This window comes from Plectrocnemia conspersa, unplaced genomic scaffold (assembly GCF_051122295.1).
Source record: "Plectrocnemia conspersa isolate PC_06_02 unplaced genomic scaffold, ASM5112229v1 ptg000011l, whole genome shotgun sequence".
In the NCBI taxonomy this organism is placed as follows: Eukaryota; Metazoa; Arthropoda; class Insecta; order Trichoptera; family Polycentropodidae; genus Plectrocnemia; species Plectrocnemia conspersa.
The window spans coordinates 4,643,062-4,666,020 of record NW_028277175.1 but is presented as its reverse complement, the minus strand read 5'-3'; the positions used below and the strand labels follow the sequence as shown (position 1 = coordinate 4,666,020).

Sequence of the window (22,959 nt, the reverse complement as noted above, 5' to 3'; positions counted from 1 at the left end):
TTCAAAAGTGGCGTGATGATATTTATGTACGTATGTAAAACGGCTGTAACGCGATTAGGAATTAAACAAAAAAAAATCAGTGCCTTGATTTATCGCCCTTGGACCAAGACGGAGAGATGGACGCATTTTAGCTACAACAACGGGTGCTAATAAATTTCTAATTTCGTGCGCGCCGCATTTGCGTGCGATAATTTTTATTCCAAATTAGACAATTTACAGACGGGACGATAACGAAATACGGTATGCCTATTAAAGAAACGACACGAAACGTTATTTTTGTATAATAGCAATCACAAATCAACAGGGCCGTATTTAATATTTATTCTAATTCATTTAAAGATTACAATTAAGTTAAAAAGTAATTTATTTAATATAAATCAAGGGCGCATTTAAGCATACTTTATTTTTTTAATTGTTTAATTATATTGAATACCAAATATTTTGGGACGGTTCATAAAATATTTCTCAGGAATCTTTTTCGCCTTTTTTATTTTTGTACTCGGTCTTCAGTATAACTGAACTGACTATCAAATAAACGGACTGCTCAGATCTTAAATACACATTTAAGAAATTCCTCTGGGCCTCTTTTGCTTCCCGATTTAATTTTAAAGGGATGCAAAGTCAGTCTCGCTGCTTCCCTAAAACGTATTTTTTATCTAATTGGTAAGACGTCATTATTTTCTGATCTTTAGAAACGCATAAAAGTCACCTATATTCATTAAAAGGGTGACAAATTGTGTTAAAATGATAAATTATTCGCAATAATTATACATAGATTTATCTTCAATCACCTTTGGCAAGTTAAGTTGGAATACAGTGGTGGATTAAGCACTTGGAAGGCTTAGTTTCTCTTTTTCAAATGTTAAAAACGCGCCACAAAATTTATTAGATATTTTCATATTACGTACATAAAAAAATGTCTATATTTGTATTTTTATTTTATATCACAAGCTGAAAGCTTTTCAATAAGAGCGTTAATTAAAAAATATTGCATAAGGAATTCAACAACAATATAAGTGAAAATAATAACAAATAACTAAATGGGAACTTTTCTCGCTTTAAAGTATTTATCAATAATACAATAATTGACTTTATCGAATTCCGTTAATAATTTTTAATGCAGAAAACGATTATTAACCACTTGCATTGCAAATAAGTATATGTAGTTCACACCTGCCCCCCTCCCTTCCAAATGGCGTTTCTGTTTAGTATTCAAGTCAAAAGCTATAAAATGGTTGTAACGATATTACGAGTGAGAATTAAATGAAGCATATCTAAACCAAATTTTGACTAATAGGAAAACGCAAAAAATTATCCCTTCTCAGAATTCTAAAAGTCACGTCAAAAGCAATAAAATCGTGTCGGCGCCGTCGCAGTGGGAACGCTCGGTTATCTAGCGTTCATATTGATACTTTTTATAACAATATTACGACTTACAATAAATGAGAATTGAATCAGTAAACCGAATTTTGCCCAATAGAAGAGAGCAAAAAACAATTATTACTTCTCAAAGCAAAAATTCCCGTCAAAAGCAATAAAATGTTCTGTTCCGAATTCAAATTTGATGCAAAATATTTTATTTGGACGTTAAAAATTATCATGTTTCCTTTTTTGCTCAGTGTTGCTATATAGTGAATTTTCATTACAGGTCAAAAGTAATAAAACCGTGCCATCGCGGTGAAAATGCTCGATTATCAAGCGTTTATATTAAGAATTTTTATAACAATATTATGAGTAAGAATCGAGTAAAGCACATCTAAACCAAATTTTGACCAATAGGAGAGCGCAAGAAAACAATTATCACTTCTCAGAAGCCAAAAATCCACGTCAAAAGCAATAAAATCGTGCCGTCGCCGTCGCAGTGGGAACGCTCGTTACCGAGCGTTCCCACTGCGACGGCGCCGACACGATTTTATTGCTTTTGACGTGAATTTTTGACTTCTGAGAAGTGATAATTGTTTTTTGCGCCCTCCTCTTGACCAAAATTTGGTTTGAATACACTTTAACGAATACTTTCACATAATAAGTCCGCCTAGAAAAACTTCCACTAAAAACCTTATAATTATTTTTAAGATCAAGTGGAGCTTCTCCCTACACGTAAATGCCGTCTGCGATAAATCTTCTAAAATGCCCGGCTATTTAACGGGGAACGCATTTAACGATCCGTCAGTTATTCCTGTCCTATGACACAATTTTACAGCATTCTAAAATCGAGATATATTATTTGGAATACAATATGTTTATTCCAGCGCCTTGTCAAAATATTTAAATCTTAACTTTAATTTTATTAACATTACTTGCTATGATATATAACAGTTTTTAGTATTTTTTTGCGCTCCTAATTGCTATTATTGATTTTTATAAATTATAAAACATCACTTTTCTATATAAAAATAACGACAAAAAAGTGTTCTATATTTTTAATATTAATCCTTAAATTATAAATGTATATTAATTTTTCTACTTCGCAACATTCTCTAAGATTATATTATTTTTTCGTTATATTGCACAATAAGTAGATATTTAATATTGGTCATGAAAACAGTTTTTTTGGACTAGAAATTTCAGACATAATATAATAGTCAAATTTCATGACGCCAAAGCTCACCGTACAAGAGTTTTTGCTGGTTAATCTGATTTTTTATTCATCCAGTCAAATTAATTCTATTCGTATTTTTATAAATTACAATTTCTTTAAACCGCTTTGAATATAAAATTGAAGAAGAAAATAAAATTTAGAGGAAAGTGTTTTAATTCATGAATATAAAGAAAACACTTGTCATAAATTTATATAGCACTAAAAGTCAAATAACGCAAAATTATTAAATAAAAAAATATATTAAAAATTGCATTTGCACGATAAAAAGGTTGACATTGTCACTGTTTATTATATGTAATATTTACTGTTATGCACAGCTTTTGAGATAAATTAATTTTATTCTGTCAACAGTAATAGCATACAGAATGATACTCTATCTCTTTCTTTCACATGGTACATATATACGCAAAAAAGTAGTCCGATATACATAGTTTTGTATTTATTTTAAACATTGTTAGTGACGGATCCTCTTATTGTATTCTTTTATGAAAAAAATTATGAGGTAAAAATACACATAACAGCTAAAATATAGTAATTATAGTATTGTTTCCTTGATCATATTCAATGTAAATAATATGATATTTGATTTTAAAATGTACGAAACACAATGCCCGACATTGATTCTTATCTATTTTCTATGCTTTTATCTAATAAATATTTCTGATTTTTTAAAAGCCTAAGCCTTACTTGAGTTGATAATACACAGCTAATATAAACATTATTTTATGTTATTTTAAGAATAGTTATGAATGACTTTCATGACAATTACTATACCTCTAAATTCATTGGTTTTCTTGTTAAATCTATAAGTATTTCACCTCCCATAAAATCAGAATGATCACACTACATAATCTCTAGTATGCCATAATAAGTGTTGATCATCTGAGCTTTGTTATAAAATGCTTTTGTAAATATAACTAAAAAATATATATATATATAAAAAAACACACACACAGCACCTTTTGGTTTTGTTTCGGTACACCTTTTTTCAAGTTATTGGATTTTGATGTAACAAAAAAACTTTTTGATGGGATTAGAGACACCTTTCGATAGGGACCACCATGGCTAGAGCAGAGGAGCCCACTTCGGCGTGTAAATAGAAAATGAACAGAAACAATGTTTGTTCTGTGTTGTTTGGTTCGTGCGTGTCGCGAACCGTGGTAGCCGACAAAAACCGACCATTTAAAAAATACAATCGGTACAAAATAGCGTGAAATGGGATAAGGTAGAAAAAAGCGGTCTCTGCAACAACAACACTAAAACACATATTTATTTTGTCCGATTTGTTCTAGGGCCGAGTTTACACTCCATCAATTACTTAATGTATTTCAGTGTGATTGATTTTTTGTGGATCTTTTATTTTTTACGTAAAATTATATACAACAAATAATTTATTTATTCAACACTATTAATCTCTTTATTAAAGTTGATATAATAAATAAATATCTTAGTTAAAAAATATTATGATATTAATATATAAATATATTTCACATAATATACATTAGCGCCTCTAAAATTGTGTTACTGACTCTAAAAGAGATGACTGAATATATTACTAATATTTTTTTATTACAAATACACAGATTTACAATTGTATATATGATTGATCACCTAGATGTCGTACTGTGATAAGATATATTCAATATGATTGAATAAGTTTTGTAAAAATGAACTTGTTCCCAAAATAATCATTGACATACAGAAACATAAGCACAAAAGAGAAACTTTATTTTAGTATAAAGAAAAAAATCAATCTAAAAGTAAGTAAAGACTTACTTTTAACATTAAACTAAAATTTTCATGGCTAAACAAAAACGTATTTAGATCACACATCGATCTATTTATAAAAAGGTAGTGCTTTTTAATCTGCTTAAGCAAAAAAACTGAAAAAATATGTAGCACTAAAGTATATTTCTTTTAAACAATTAATGCAGAATAACAAATTTCAACGCGCGATCATCGCGTGCTTTTTAATTTTTGTCTTGTAATTGGTCGTTCACCTTGAGGGATATGCCGGTACGTGTGAGTACACAGGGTAGTATTGTTTTGTTGTCAGTTGTTAAGATTATCATCTTAACTTAACTTTGACTATTATGATACATGTTTTATTTGTAAAATAAACACTGTTTAATTAAATTAAAAAAATAATTTAGCCATGTTTTGCGGATATACTGAGTGTACATAATATTAGGTCGAGCAGTGAGAAATTTTGTCTGAAATCCCAATAAATTGAAATACTCCTTGTTGTTAGAGAGAATCTGAGATATGGAACATATCCGTATTTTCCTAGAAGCGTTGGGATTTAATTGGAATTTATTGCACTTTCGGCGTAGAGTCTACTAAATAAAGCACTTTTAACATGTGCTAAGGGGCAGTGATTTTCAGCTGCAAGCTTTAGAGAGCCGCGATCGCGTCCCTTATTCTTGCCCGTGCGGCCAGAACGTCAGCGTTTAAGAACGCTCCTCTTGCACGAGCTACCCAGCTCTTCAACGAACTTGCCAAACACAAGAATGTTTTTGAAAAAATGATGTGGGATGATCCTTATCTATTTTACGCGTGCATGCATTAGAAAAACATCTTAAATCATAATATTAGAGTAAAATTTTTAATATAAAAATGAAATAAAATAAATAATTAGATTTTACAAAACAACGACATTTTAATTGAAAAAATTAGAATCGAATTATTTTGCCGTGTTTTCAGATTTTCATCAGCTAAACCAAAATATTAATATGTAAAGTCAATTAATATATAGAAGAAGCAACAAATATTTTTCAAGTTTGTTTTTATAAATTTTAAAGAGATTTACATTAAACGCAAAATCTTGTTTTTCTTGGTTTAAGACGGCTCAAAATCCACTGTATGGGGCTCAAATCTATTGATATCCCTGACGCCTAGGGAAGAGAAGGAGTTTTTGAAACCAAAAACTATTTAGAAGCAGTTTTTATTTGGTTCCGAGAAGTGGTGTTATCATATAAGTGGTAGTAACCGGTCGCCACGATATAATTTAACAAATAAAAACAATATGTTTCATCTAGAAACCAATCAATTTAAGAGTCTTTCTTTCTATTAATATGTGTATTAAAGTAATTATATTGACCCAATGCTTTAAAAAATAATAATTTATTTATTACATATCTTAAAGATTCGATTTTTGTGTATTATTTAAACCCTATTTATTTCTCACTTTTATTTCAATTTTTACATACAAAAAAAACTAAATTATATTGTTTTTCTACAATAAATAATTAAAAAATATTCATATATTTATAAAAAAAATGCGATAATTTTGAGCCGCGCAATAAGAAATTTTTCAATAACAATTAGAAATTTTAGAGGTTTACTTAATAACGAAAATTATTGTAAAGTTTAAATTCTTAAAAATGTTTATCTCAAATATTTTTTGCAACTATATAATTCTAATATTTATAATGTAAGACATCGTGTTTCGTACATTTTAAGATAAATAATAAATATTTAATTTTTTCATGGAAAATATTTTGTTTAAATTATATTTTTTAGATTTAAATTTATTTAATAATGCAAACCTACAAAATATTTTATTGTAATATATTAACCATTGCTTTCAAAAACCTTAAAATATTTAATAAAACAGTCTAAGTAACACAGCTTTTAATAATTAAACTATATACACAATTTTTAATATTTTAATCCTGTCCTTTTTTAGATTTAAATTCCATCTACATTTTTACTTACAAAAAAATAATAAAATAAATCTTAATTCTAATTTTTTTTTAAATAAATAAAATATTTTTTAAATATTTTAATTATTAAATATTTTTTTTTAATAAATAAAATAAAAACACAGCAATTTATTTATAAAAAGTGTGATTCTTAGCGACGCAATAAAAAAATTTACAATAACCATTATAAATTTTCAAATCTAAATTTTATTTTGGAGGTTTAGAAAAGGTTAACAATATAAAAAAATAATGAAGCTAAAATAAATAAAAACGTCAATTACATATTATTAACTGCGTCTATATGATTCTAATACAATGTAAGGCATCGTGTTTCGTACATTATAAAATTTTAATAATAAATTTCTCATAAAAAATATAATATCTGTAATAAACATAATTTACATATAAAATAACCTAAGATAAAATAAAACTACTTATGATGGTAATACATTATACAATAAAACAAATATGTTTTTTGCTATAGTATTTATGTCTTAAGTTATATGACCGAAATATTTCTAACTAAAATATAAAATTAATACTTTCAGAAACCTTAAAATATCATATAAAACAACTTTTAAGGATTCGATTTTATATACCATTTTTTTAGTTTTAAGCCTGCATTTTTAATTGTAATTTATAATAAATTTATATATTGAATATACAATAATATACGTAAGTTACTAGCACATGAAAAAATTCGATCGCAAAAGTTTAGTAGTCTAAAAAAATAGTGGTCTAAGGGTTGTTTCTTTTTTATAATATAATTTTTAACTAATCAAAGCCGCCCTCGTGTACAAGTATTAAAAAATGTATAATAGGTATACATTACAATAAAAACGCAACATCGTTACACGGTGAGCTGTGTTTTCGTGACCGCAATCAAAATGCCAAAATGTCATTAATCGACTTTAATTACATGCGCGCACACACACACGCACAATTCTAACAATCTCGTTCTGCTTCATCAAAGAACAAAAAAAACAAGAACTAGAAGTAAAAAAGTATATAAATCGTTCGGCGTTTATTCGCGTTCAGGCGTAGAACTTAACTCGTAATGGCGTCGAATAATTCGTGGTATTATTTTCCCCCATTAGTCGATGTGAAAGAAATTGTTCCACAAATTATACAAATGTGTGGAAAGCCCACAACCGTGACCAGCTAATGGTACGTCTGAAAAACAATTTCCACTCCGAGGAAAAAGTTCACACACACACACTGGTTTATATTATGTTATAAAAACACGAATATGAATGTACATATGTAAAGTGAGGAAAAATCGCCGAAAAAGTTTTTCCTCGGTCACGCCATTCGTTCGTAACGGCGTCTTCTTAATGGCGTCGTCTCGAGTCTGGTTTTGTCATTTGATAGCTCGTATATCGATAATAGTGTTATCATGAATATTTTCCACCATAATCAAATCTATAATATATACTTGCTAATATCTAAGACCTCAATGCAAACACATTTGCATAAACACAGTTTGGACATATTTAGATATTTATAAAATATTAGATATAAGAGAACTTATTCAAAGAATGTAAATTAGTAGCAGTAAATTTAGATATTTGATCTGTAAATTCAGATCGAAAACCTAAGGAAGAAGCAAAGATTTAACAAAAATCAATAACAGCACCATCTGAATTGTACAAATTTAATGTTTTTATAGATAGTATTATCGGTAATTTGACAATAAGATTTATTGCAGAAAAATAAATAAATAATACATATAGTTTCATGTGCTTATTTCTGAAAGAAAATCTAGAAAAAATAGTCTTAAATCGATCCTAAAAATATTTTTTTAAATATGTTATTTCATTTTCACCAGTGAAAATATAAATTATCTGGCAGGTGCTAGTAAAATTATGTGATTTCTATATGTACTAATATATATATTAACATATTTATCATTAGTAATTTATATCTGATGTATAAATGTTACAGTAAATGTGTATTTTTTGGTAAAGTTATATTATCTTTAGTAAAGTCCAAATAAATTTTCAACAGTGGATATATATTTCCACTAGCGAAAATATAATTTAACTGATAGGCGCTTATATGTTGCTCTAAAATGTACATGAAGCACAATTTGACAATTGCGAAACGTCCATTTTCTGTTCAAACCCAAACGTAACCTAATGGAAGTTCTAAAATTAATTATAGTAATAGAACTTTAATTTTATCAAATCCAAAATAAGTCAACTCATCTCTCAAGGGAAAATAAGTACAAACAGACATCGCATCTTACATATAGCTCCACAGTTTGTATTGCATTTCAATATTAAACTATGTTTTAAAATATGATAGCTATCCTTAACGATATTACTATGGACTTCTAATATAGGAGCGCTGATCAAATTATTTTCAAACTGAATTTTGGTTAATAAGAGAGCGCAAACAACAATTATTACTTCTCAGAAGGCAAAAATTCACGTCAAAAGCAATAAAATCGTGTTGACGCCGTTGCAGTGGGAACGCTCGGTAACGAGCGTTCCCACTGCGACGGCGTCAACACGATTTTATTGCTTTTGACGTGGATTTTTGACTTCTGAGGAGTGATAATTGTTGTTTGCGCTCTCCTATTGACCAAAATTCGGTTTAGATGTGCTTTATTTGATTCTTACTAGTAATATTGTTATAAAATGTATTAATATAAACACTTGATAAAATCGAGCGTTTTTACCCCAATGGCCCGATTTTATTGCTTTCGACCTGTACTGAAAATTCACTAAATGGCAACACTGAGCAACAAATAAAACAAGACTGATTATCAGATAAATATTATGAGTAGATATTTTTAATAATTTTTAATGCCCAATTAAAATATTTCGCATGAAATATAATTTCAGAAAATATGTCGCAACGGTGGCTAGTTTTTATATTTATTTGTAGCATAGAAAAGGTTAACAACTTCCTACTATAATTTATTCAATATATTAAATTACAAAGTTAAAAATATATAAAATGCAAAAAAAAATTGTAATGCGGCCCGGAATCATTGTTTTCCCGGGGCCTGGGTTCGATTTCGGTGGCCCTGTCAATATATTATAGTAATTTTTGCGCAAGTCACACAGCGAAATATATCAAGTCTTAACCCTATTGTTACCGAAATAATTTTTGATTATGATATTTTCTTTAAGGTAAAACCATTTTTTCCCCAACATTTATTTTTTGTTGTATAATACAACGATATTTAGATAGTAATACCAAAACGATTGAGAACAATCAGATAATCAAAAATACTAATCACAGCATCATTCGTCTTTAGAAAAAGTAAGATTTATAAAATATATGCAAAATTTAAGCTGATTATAATAAAATCATAAGTTTCTGCTTAATTCGCCGTTTTAAAATACTAAAATATATTTTTGTGATTAATTACAACAAACAATAATTAATTAGTGATCCCAAAAACTTTGCAATAAATGGGTTAATATATAAAAAAAGCTTTATACAGCTTTTATTTCTATTTCTATAATATCTTTCAACACTAACTTTATATAAATTTTTAATAGACTGTATGATATTTGCTTCAGGATAAAATAAAATATTTCCCTAACATATATTTTTTATTATATATTAAAACGATATTTAAAAAGTAAAAAGGATAAAACAACAAAGGGTTAAATATACTATTGATAAAAGAATATTAAATTCCCCGTTTTTCTATACTAAAAAAAATATATTTATGATTGATTACAATAAGCTATATTTTAATAGTATTTCCATAAACTTGGCAATGAAAAGGTTAATATATTATATTAACAAGCTTTGTCCGGCTTTTATTCCTATTTCTATAATATTATTTAACACTTATCGTGTATGTTTTTTAATAGACTGTATAATATTTATTTCAAGGTAAGAATATAATTTTATTAGCATATATTTATTTTATATAATACAACGTTATTTAGATGGTGGTTAAAATGCTATTAATAGATAAAGTAATAATTATAAAATATATGTAAAATTATAAGCTAATTTCAGTAATATCATAAGTATATGCTAAATTCGCCAATTTTTAATGTTTTTTAAAACAAAAAAATGTTTTAGTGATTGATTACAAAAAATAATAATTAAGTAATAATCTCAAAAACTTGGCAATGAAAAGTTTATTATATTACTAAGCTTTATCTGGCTTTTATTCCAATTTCTCTATTTTAACACATTTTTTCCAACATTCTTTATTATAAATAACAACTATTTTTAGAAGTTAAATTAAAATAATAATGTCATCATTTACCTTTAAAAATTAAGATTAGGCTGATTTCAGTGAAATCATAAGTTTCTGATAACAATTAATAAAAAATAAATTCCTAGGAATAAAGACAATAAAAGGGTAATATATAATTAAACTTTTTACGGCTTTTATTCTTATTTCTATAGCATCCTTTAATATTTAACGTATATGTTTTTTTACAGATATTTGATATTTGCCTCAGGATAAAACAAAAATTTTACATAGCAATAATTTTTCATTATGAATTAGTAATATAAAAAAGTTTGACAAAAAGATAAAATATGCTACTAATAAGATCATTTTTTTATACAATATATCTAAGGTGATTAAATAATACCATAATGCCTGCACTACACTCTCTGGAAGTTGTCCGAACCAAAGTTACAACTGAAGTCGCACTGTCGCAAATTTCATATGCCGTTCGGACGGCGGCCGTGAATGACGTATGTACGGCGGCTTCTGTCACGTACAGCCGGCATATTTACGCGCGATTGTAAAAAGTGCCAAATAATCGCAATTTTTAAATTGTCATATTATTAAAATTACGCTACTGATAATTATAAAAGTTTGTGTGGGCACTCACCAATACAATATCAATAAAAACTTTTCGGTCGTAAATATCCAATTTACGTAAAATCTTTGTCGGCTTTTGCAAAATGCCGTAAGGCATAAAAATGATACTTCAGAATACGAACACCACATCTGTGACTATTCTAGAATTTGTCGCAATCGATTCTAAATAAGAATTCGTTATGGTGTGACATTTATATAAACCGATCAAGGAAAATACACAAGGATATTTGAAACGATATTTTTTAATAAAATCAAGTACCACTAATTATTTTTTAATTATTTAATTATATATTAAAACAATATAATAACAATATCTGTTGGAAGAATATACTATCAAAAATATAATTAATCCCTTTTGGTGCCATAAAATATGCAAAGATGTCAGTAAGAGTCTGTTGAAGTCCCCGATAAGCATGTGGTATTATAACTTGACCACGTGACTACGCGCATACTGAAATTGAACCAATTTACTCGTTCTATCTCAGTTTGCGAAAAACCATATCATTATCTCTCTCACTGTTGTCACTTAACACGCGAGAGAGCGAAAGGGGAAGTATCTCACTGCTCGCGCTCGAAAGAACAGCTCCGACTTCGGTTTCTTTGACTCGGAAATATACCGACAATGCTTGGAAGCGCTCGAAGCTGACCAAGTCGACTGAATTACCCCCACTCCCGTTCTCGGTAACCTCGGACAACTTCCTAGAGATTTTAGAGCGGGCAGAACCGAGCTCGACCGAAGTAACCCACTATATTCTCCGTCCTTGGCCAACCTTGGCCAACTTCCAGAGAGTGTAGTGCAGGCATAAGCTTCTGCTAAATTCGCGGTTTTTTACAACAAACGCTAAAAAATCTTGTTTCGATCGATTTCAATTAACGATAATTAAATAGTTATCTCAAAGAACAAAGGTAATGAAAGGGATATTATAAAACAAAGCTCTCTACTGCTTTTATTCCAATTTCTATAACATTTTCTAACATTTTTTTAATAGAAATATTAGCTTCAGAGTAAAGCATTTTTTCACAGCATTTATTTTCATTATTTATTATTTTAAAATTTAATATTTATAATATCTTTTATATATGAACGAAAAATAAGATTATATTTTATCATTTAAAATAAAATATCTATATAAGTTAACTTAACTTTCTGTAACAATCAGAAAGTTTTTCAGTACTAAACTATGATTCACACCATTTCACTTGCACTTCCTATTCATTCAGTGAAACGCATCAAACTACCAATGTTCGAACCGCATTGTACCTGTGTTAAGTGTCATTTTTCGAGTTAATTCCCGGTAAAGTGGCACGCAAAACTGATCGAGAGCACGCCATAAACAAATTAGCGTTCGACCTACACACGTGTGTCGGATCGGCTTGATAAACAAACGACCGGTTCATGGTTTTATAATACATTGTTCCTGGCAGTCTTTCAAACCGGGCAGGGTCAAGACCTTGGAGACGAAAGCTAATTGCGAATATTTCGAGTAGTTTGGGAGAAGCCGTTCAAGTGGTACGAGGGTCGTCATCCCGAGGATATTGTGGTGTGCTTGCGGTCGCTGGTATCACGCTTGAGGTCCTCAAAGACTCGAACGACCTATATAATGTGTATGCGATGTAAGGACCCCTTGTTATTTACTTACACGCATCGCTGGCCCCAAGACGAGACTTGCTAAGGTTTCGATGGATTTAATATTTACTATTTTTATTAATTTAAATATTGAGCATTATAAAGTAGTTCAATTAAACATTTTTTCAACAAGTTTCTGAATAGTTTATCATACCATTAACATTATTTAATAATTAAGTTTTGTTGCATTTATGCATTTAATAAAACTGCACTCGATAAAACTTAATTACTTGTGAAACGCGCGAAAGTAAAAGCGGATTAAAACGGATCGTGTAATTGACGTAACGCCGTAACCGTAACGATCGTTACGATTTAACGTAACGCTTTTCCGATGACTCCAACGCCGTTAAGAAGAATGAAAGGTTGAGTTAATAACAATAGGAAATTACCATAATATAGTGGTTTTGCTTTGCCTTTTACATGTAGGAATATATGTAGTAAAATTGGCATTATATAATACAATGGAAGCATAAGAAAATAAAAATCAGACAATCCTTTCTCGAAACAATCGCAGAGATAATAATTCTGGCAAAGTTTATATGTATATATGAATAAAACACTATTAACGAATAATATACAACATAAAAACACATTTTTGGTGAATATACTAGACTGAAACTAATATTTTTTAATGGCAACTTTGAATCACTGCTTTTTTTTAATATAAAAAAAATATTTTGCTGCAGTGAATTGAACTCACAGCTTTGGTTTATTATTCCAGCACCTTATAGACTACGTTATTCTGGTCCATTAATGGTTGGAATAGCATTTTATATTTTATTTATTTTTTATAGCTTTAGTTTAAAATATATTCAATGAATCTAATACAAACATCAAATACGATAAAGAATATTGGCAAGAAGCTTATATATAATAATTTGATATTAAAATGTAATATCGCGGTTGAATTATTTCTAATTGGATCAACATTTATATGTTGCATTTCATACAAATCCATTTAGGGTGAAAATCTTGTATACATTTTTTTCATCTAATAAATATATTTCTGCGATTTTTTCGCTTTACTTCACCCCGTACAAGTCTCGTCATTGTCGCCCCAAAAAAAGCGCATTCATCTTTTGATCGCTCACTTCAATTTCATCCCCCAGCTAACTCGTCGCCCTTCTGGTGAAGTGCCAGCCAGCATATGCTACCCTCTTATGCGATTATGTCATAATACTACTTTAGAAATCACTTTCTCGTGGACCGGTTACGACCCCTGGGTCTTTCTCTCTCTCCCAACATCGAGCACGATACGCCGAATATTATTTCTCAGCTTCTTTGTTCCACGCAAAATGGGCAAAGAGTACTGGCCAATCAAAAAAGACCGATGGAATTGATGGAAAACCGGTTTATGTGGATGAGGTGAGGCAAAACGAGATTTACTGTGCTTACTCATATCATATTAAACGTGTAATAAAATTCCTATTAAATAATTTAGAAGCACGTAAGCAAAAAATATGCTTTTAGACCCCATCAATTTAACTTATTTACATACATCAAATCTGCTCAATATGTCACGAAGCACGATAATGTTTACTGAGTAAACATTCTCAATTGAGCCATTCCGAACCCTTCTAATGTCAATATCGATCCGTCGTACAAAACGATATGGGCTATTATGACTCGTAATGGAGTTTCATCACAAAATATTATTTTTTACAGGAGGCAAGGAAGACTCGGACGACATCGGCTCGGCTGGAAAAGGATGCTCCGGTGGATCTTTATCGAAGAAGCAGAGGAAAGCCAGGACGGCTTTTACGGACCACCAGCTACAAACGCTGGAGAAGTCGTTCGAAAGACAGAAATACCTCAGTGTTCAGGACAGGATGGAATTGGCGGCTAAGTTAGGACTCACAGACACTCAAGTGAAGACGTGGTACCAAAACAGAAGGTAATTCATAATTTCGCATCATTTAATAATATAAATCACGCATCTCAATCGATGGTTACATTAAAATCACACATATGTGTATGTGTGAGTTGAAATATCATTGCCGGGCGACGTCTGTCTGGGCTGTGGTCATTCTGGCCCGAGATCAGGTTCTGATGCTGTGTCTTGGACCTTTCATTATCTCGACTACCGCTCGACCGGTGTGAGCATGATATATAAAAATAATAAATAGGTTAGGTGGAAAAAGCTCGCGGACAAAGACCGAGATCCAGAACAAAAACATTAAACGGAGCCAAAGTAAATAGATCGTTTTCGGGCTTTTTATCACAGGCACCTCGGAGCGATGCATGAGAATACGAACATAACTTGAATATAAAAATTTAATATTAATAAAAGTAATAATAGTTACAATCATTCAATTCGGTTAATTTGTTTTTGCATATACTATTATTCTGCTTAAGCATCCATTAAATTGCTTTTGTGATCACATATCTAATTGAGAATAAATCAATGTATTTTTAGATACACAGTAAAAAAACTCAAAAAAATATATTTCATTTTAATGAAATGCTGCAAATTATTAGGCTGAGTAGTGGAATATTTTTTATTTTTAAATTATTTTTTAAAAAAAATATTGGGGGCTTTTTAGTCACAAAGCAAAAAACGCAAAATCTACTAATACGATTAAAAAATGGTCGAAATATATTTGACTACCTAGCGATTTTTTTATCATGATGCTATTCTACCCAAAATATTTAAAAATAAATAAAGCCGCGCAGCTGAAAATTTTCTTAAAAACTGCCGTTTTTATAATAAATGTCGCAATATACTTTCGCATATCGAAATTAAATTATCTCATTGGCTATTAAGTCGCACTTTTTACTAAGACTAGTATATTTCATGCCTTAAAAATTAATTTTATTATACCAAAGAATATGCAAGTTTAGCCGCGTAGTTATAATTATTCTCAAAAAAATAGTCAATTAATTTGTCTGAATAAGATTTTTTTACAATCTAATAAACTGCTAGGTATATATATTTGATAAAATATTTAGTTTTATTAAACCATGCAACTTAAATATTCTCAAAAACTACTATCTCCTTAAAAAAAAATTGTATTCAGTTAACCACGTAGCAGAAATTTTTTTATTACAAAAAATTGGGTGATTTTAATGCAAATGGAAGAAAATGCAATATAGATACAATATTTATGAATTTTACTATTCTACATAAAAATGTGTAGAGGCTAATTTGGCTGCGCAATTAAATATTTATCAAAAACTACTTTTACTAAAATAAAATGACGCAATTCATTAAACAGCGTAGCGAGAAGTTTTCTAATATAAATATTAGATACTTTTAGGTTTTAATATTGAAAACCTCAAATAACTATACTAATATATTTTAGTGATGCAATTTACTTAGGCACGTAGCGAAAATTTTTATAATCAAAAATATTGGGTTAAATTAAGTTACACAACAAAAAATCTAAAAAACATATATTTTTTTATTAAGTTATTAGCATTAATAAAAATGTAATCTTATAATCTGCTGATTTATTTAAAAATATATGTCTAGCTGCGCAGTTAAAAAATTGTTTTAATGTCGAAATGTTTTTAGCGCTTTTTAAACTATTCTTACAAACTTATATTTTACTTATGGAATAATATGGCAATTTATTTGGCTTGGGTTGCAGGAAATTTTACGATTTTAATAAGCTGCAAACAATATGAGAAATATTTGAGTGCTATATGAGCCGCGTAGCAAGAATTTTTTTAGAATATTTTTTAAACTTGAATGTAATTTATTTGTCTACTGCTTTTATACGTCAAAAAATCTCAAATCGTTTCAGCCGCGCATTTAGAATTTAATTTTTTTTTACTATTAAACCCAAAAAAATATGGCAATTCAATAAGCCGAATACCAAAAAAAATATGTGCACAGCAAAACATTTAAAAAACTACTATTATATTTTTTTTATTATTTTTGTATTTAAAAATGTTGCACAGTAAAAATCTCAAATACTAATAATACATTTGAAGACAATACCGCATTATATTTCGCTACTTAGTTTCTTTACCTGAAATATATAGAGATAAATTAAGCCGCGCAGTTTCATATTCTCATTAAAAAATTTAGAAAAAGGTAAAAAAATCACTTCTCTACTTTTATATTCAAATAAATTGCCGCTATATTTGTATTTAGCTACTTTTTAATATACTGTGTTTCTATTTGAGTCGCGTAGCGAGAAATTTCACATATAAATATTTTGAACATAAAAATGTAGAACTTACTAAACCTAAATTGTCATAATATGCTTAGGTACTTTATTTTTCTTTATAGATTATTTGAGTTGCGCAACCACAAATTCATTAGGTCCTGTAGTTGGAAATTTAACATAAAAAAAATCACTAGGCTGACTTTAATATTTAAAGAAATAGTCGCAATATATTTTATAGTGTAATACTATCTTATTTGAGAATATGTAAATATAAATTCTAATATATATTTAGTTCACTGTTTGAATCATTGTTAAAAAAATAGTTAAAGAAAATGGCATTGAATTAAAACTGCGTGGTATTTGAGAAAATATCTAGAAGTAACTAGCCACGCAACGAGATTTTTTTTAATTTAATTTTTTTTTAAATATTTTTTTTTTACTTGAACGCAATATATTTGGCTACTATTTTTCTTATATACTGCTATTGCATAATATGGTCAATGTCTATGCAGTTAGTAAATTTTTAAGAACTAATATATGACTCAAAGGAAATGGAACAACTAATTAGGCTGTGTAGTGATTGAGCTACACAGATAAAATCACAAAAACTACCGTTTTATTCAAAACAAATATTTAAATTATACTTATATAATAAAAAAATAAAAAAATCTTATATATATGATAGCGAGAAATTTCCCTAATAAATATTTAGGGCTATTTAACCACGTTACAAAAACAACTTTTATTTAATATAATTATGTATATGGCTAATATTTTACTAAAATGTATCAAAGTCTATTATTCACGCAGTTATATTTTTTTAAATAAACAATTTTACTTGATTATTTGGCTGCGTAGCGACATATAAAAAAATATGTTAGTCTGGAGAAAGAAAAATGTATTTTTGTTTTAATATTATAAAAAAACAAGATTGCTTTAAGTAATATAAATAAATACTCTAAAAAATATTAGAATTACAGCTGCACGAGCTGCATGGTATCTTTCTGTAAAAAAACGAAAAACTTTCTTACTGCACGGCCAAATAAATTTAGTAAATATTGTAGTGAAAACGATGATTGAAAAATCATACGTATAAAAATGAATGTATATATGTAATTTTTCCAATCTAAGTAGAACGATCAAAAGGATATCTTCCGTGTAACAAGTACAGTCCTATTCAAAGCATTGGAACTTTCATTATTGATTTCCAATTATCACTTTAATTGCCAAACATCACGCTACGGAATTGTCATTACATTAATTTGCACTATATTAACGTTTTGCATGATCGAAAAGCTTTAAAACCCAGCGTTAAGTGCATTTATACAACACAGTTTTATGGTTAAAGAGTTACTAGTTTATGATTTGAAGCCAGCGGAGGTGTGTCAGCGAGGCGCCAGGCCCGGGTGAGTCAGCGAAAGCGGCCAGTAGCAGATCACAGGGACCGGACCTCACAAGGGTCCTTTGATGTTCCTTCCTCGGCGAGAAAGTCCCACAAATTACCATCGCCAAATTGCCACAACCGACTCCTCAGAACGACGTTTAATCTCAAAAACCCACATGTCGAGTAAAAAATTTGGACATATGGGGTGTTTAACGTTGCCTAATTACTTTTCAGTCCTACAAAACTGTTTTTTATGTATATGTATGTAGGTACTCTTTGTTCTTTTTTTTTTTGGCTACCACAAATTGGTTACCGCCCCGGCCTTTTCGGCGCTGAGCCGCCAAAGTGGTTTCGGATATGACTTAACACTTTGTCTTCGAATTAACTGCTTTAAAAGCCCGATAAATATAACGCTTTGTGGGTTTTGTGCGCGCAACACAAACACACAATGCACTCGAGAAATATAAAAGCAAAAACGCTTTAGTCCATGGCTCATATTTTTGGCAAAATAAAAAAATGATCTATGAAAGACTGATGTAACAAAAACTTCATATTGATAATAATTTAAGGACATATTCATAGCCAATTATAATTAATTTATCAGTGACAATCCATTTGCTATTTTCATGTTAATTGTTAATAATAAAGACAATCAAGTATTTATGTTCTACATTGCTTTTGAAAAGGCTTTTGATAAAGTATGTTATGCTCTGATTGAAATAACTTTTTTTATGTGCAGTGATTTATTTATTTATTAATTGTAAATGACAAAAATGGCATTTTATATATTATTTAACATCGTAATATAATTTTTTGCATGAATAATAATAGGTAAGAGTTAATATTTTCTATGCTAAAAATAAATATAAAAACTAGCTACTGTTGCGACACATTTTCCGAAATCATATTTTATGCAAAATATTTTTATTAGGCATTAAAAATTATTTAAAATATCTACTCAAAATATTTACTTGATAATTAGTCGTGTTTTTTTGCTGCTCAGTGTTGCCATATAGTGAATTTACAGTTCAAGTTAAATGCAATAAATTCATGCCATTACAGTGAAAACGTTCGATTATCAAGCGTATATTAGGAGTTTTTACAACAATGTTACGAGTGAGAATTGAATAAAGTACATCTAAACCAAATTTTGCCCAATAGGAGAGCGCAAAAAACAATTATCACTTCTCAGAAGTCAAAAATCCACGTCAAAAGCAATAAAATTGTGCCGTCGCCGTTGCAGTGGGAACGCTCGTTACCGAGCGTTCCCACTGCGACGGCGCCGACACGATTTTATTGCTTTTGATGTGAATTTTTGCCTTCTGAGAAATGATAATTGTTTTTGTGCTCTCCTATTGACCAAAATTCGGTTTGAATATACTTTGATCAACTCTTTTATATTATAAGTAAGCTATCATATTTTATAAAAAAAATGCACTTGTAATAATTTAACATAGCGCGCCTTTATAAAACCTGTATTTAACAAAGCAAAGCGAGACAACAAAATTTGCGAACCATTATATGACTCCTAAGAAGATTATGTAAATTGTCTATTGATGTTACTCACAATGTGCTCAACACTTCTAACAACTCTTCTGATTTACATTCAATATTACATATTTTTTAAACTTTCAAAAAGCAATAAAGTCAACAATAATTTGCAAACAAATTTTAACATAAAGTAGCTGCGTTAAAAATGTACAATCTGTCCCTTTGAATAATAATATTTATTGTAAAAAACTAATTCTGATCTTCTAGACACAATTGAAATTGAAAGTCATCTATATGGGATTCAAACCAAAGTCTTTCGTGTATTAGTCACTAACTTATATCTACCACTAGTCTATCGTTTTGCTATTATTAGGTAGCATTCAAAATCAACTCCGATTTCGAAACCATGTAAATAAACGCCATCACAATCACGCGTTTGTTGTCGTATTTGACTTTTCAATTTGTCCACTAGCACGTAAAGTGGCGTGATGATATCCGCGTTTGGGCGATTATCAATTGGCATGACCGCTGGCCCCAGATCCCCTTTTACCCGGGGTTGAGTAATGCAAATGTAATGAGTATTTAATAGGCCTCCTCGCTTATTACTATACCTACCGTATGCCTATATACACACACGTAGGTACTACTAACTACCCTCGAACGGTAGCTATTTTCTGACACGCTAATAGCTATGCCCGAAATTTCGTAAGACTTTTTGAATTCTAAATTGGCTCACTCGTTAGGTCTTCATATTCTCGCTTAGGAATGTGTGCTGCGATAAAAATATGAGATATAATCAAAATCAGACTCGGAGACGTATTATAAAACCATTTTTTATAAGTATATTTACTACTGAACAGTGTAAATTAAGTCCTGTTATTATTGTGATCCATAAAAAAACTTTTAAGATCTACTGTTTCTGTGCAAGTCAGTCTATTATTTTGACGATGTATAAATATATATGTTACAGTGAATTTGTATTACCAAAAAATGTAAATTTCAGTGGAATCATATCAAAATACATTTTCACCTGTCATGTTACAACGTAAGATAAAAAATAGTCATAACAATCAGCTACTTTTTAACATTGCCAAAAGACGTAGAAATGTTTTTATATTAAGTCTGCAATCAAGCGTTTAAGATGCTCAGTTTCATTATACGGAGCACGTGTAACTTTCACAGTTTTTAAAAGAATGTCTAGAATCTAACCAATTAAAGTGCTTCAAAAGCACGGATTGTATTTTTATTTTAGTGTTATTTTTCTAGCAATGTTTATATTAAATTCACTGCTTTCCTGACTTAAAGTTACTGAGGGGTGGTGCCAACAATCCAGCAATGTTATGTGATTTTTAGTTGCTGTAAAAACCTTTCTGGTTATATGGCTTCCTTTGCCTATTAGATTTATCAAGCAGTTGCTTTAAATTTAAATCACTGCTCACTGCAACAAATCCCCAATGAGTGCATAAGTTTCAGATTAAAAACTCCTGCCATTGAGAGTTGCGATTGCGACCCTTATTATTATTTTTCAAATTGTAGCAAGCAACACGATAACGCACCGCTTAATCCCGTATTTTTTTATCCAAAAACAACAACGTTGTGATGCCGCGGCAACTGCGTTTACATGATATAATCCCCTGCAACTTTTGTAATTGAGAGAACAACTTTTTGCAACCATTGAAGAGATGTACATGCCACAAATGTTTTACGAATTAAAAAAAACTCTGACATAAGTGTATTATATTTTTTATGACAATATTAATTTAAAAAAAATAAATGAATTATAAAAATTATAATGAAATAACAACTTACTTTAAACTGTTATTAAATCAAAATCAAAATGTATTTATTTCATACATTTATTACAAAATCATATTTCGTTTATAATTAGATAGTCTGGGAAGTTTTTGATCGTGCCAACAAAATTTCCAGCGGCAACAACATCATAAGCGACATAATTCAATTGAAATTATACAACGCTCAATTATATATTGTTACATCAATTAATACATTCGAGTTAAGTGGTTACGGCTCTGAGTTTCGTATTCAAATTAAGAAAAAAAACAATTAAAATTGCGCATGCGCATAATTTCCGCCAAATGCGTCGTTTAATTCATAACAATTACTTCGCTCGTCGTTCGAATACTTTTGGCCGTAACGTTACGTTTTTCGCGCATATCAATTAGCGCTGATGCTTTTTTGTTTTGTAAATGTCGTAACGTTATTGGCGTAACAGTAACGAAAAATTGAGATTTTTTTTTCATACCTGAATGACAATTAAACGCCATAAGCTATTCATTATACGCCATTTATTTAATTGAACTATTGCGCCCAAGGATTGCTTACATACATATTTACGCTGCACGAACGATTTGCACGTAAATGGTCGCGTCACGTTTTTCAAAGCTGAAAAAGCGATTTTTATTCATCATTTATTTATGAATTCACCACTGCGTTTCGTGCGGTGCAAATTTTAATTGATACATATGAGTAAATGTGATTTTTTCCTTCTCGGAAAGTCATTATACAATGCTACAATGCGGATTTCTGCTAATGTGACGTTGAGGTGTCGAGTGTTGCCATTGCGCATAATTCATCAATAAGTGATTTAAAAATAATGCCACACAAGAATAACGTGTAACTTATGCACGAGGATTTGCGAGACTCTGATTGAAAGATTCTAGATATGAATACCTAAAATATTAACATTTTATTTTATATTTACAGAGACAAAATAAAAGTAATATAATTAATATTTATAATAAAATTAGTATTAATTATATTGGCATAACTTTGCTCGATCATCACAGATTAGGTTTTCCTTGATTTTCCGAATCTCACGGATGATTAATTAAAATAAAATTAATCGAGGTCATTCGTGTGAACAGTAATAATAGCTCATAATTTATAAAACAGTCATCAATAATTCTTATTCTGCTGTTTCAGAACTTGTGGTTGTTGATTGTGTTTACATCGTTGCCACTCCACGTCATGTTGAAACACGAAATTCACAGTAAATAAAATATTGCCAAGCAAAGTTAAACATACATATGTACATATATTCATTCCCACAAATACTGTGCGATGATTTATTTATTGTTTCAATAATGAAGTGGTTCGCCGCGTATGAGTTTATTTAATTTTGTCCCCAAGACCCACCATTATTGGGTCATTATCGCCACCCATCTACGACATTTGTCAACGGCCCAGTGATTACAGCCGACAAAAA

The 22,959-nt window shown here is 29.7% G+C and overlaps 1 protein-coding gene across 1 annotated transcript in view; it reads left to right on the top strand.

Annotated features, from left to right (window-relative positions):
• LOC148229192 (uncharacterized) overlaps positions 1-22,959 on the top strand; it is a 67,330-nt gene that overhangs the window by 32,840 nt on the left and 11,531 nt on the right. Inside the window, exon 2 of the mRNA XM_088198554.1 lies at positions 14,409-14,637. Within this exon, the coding sequence (XP_088054680.1) occupies positions 14,409-14,637 (229 nt within the window). The remainder of the gene's footprint in view (positions 1-14,408; positions 14,638-22,959) is intronic.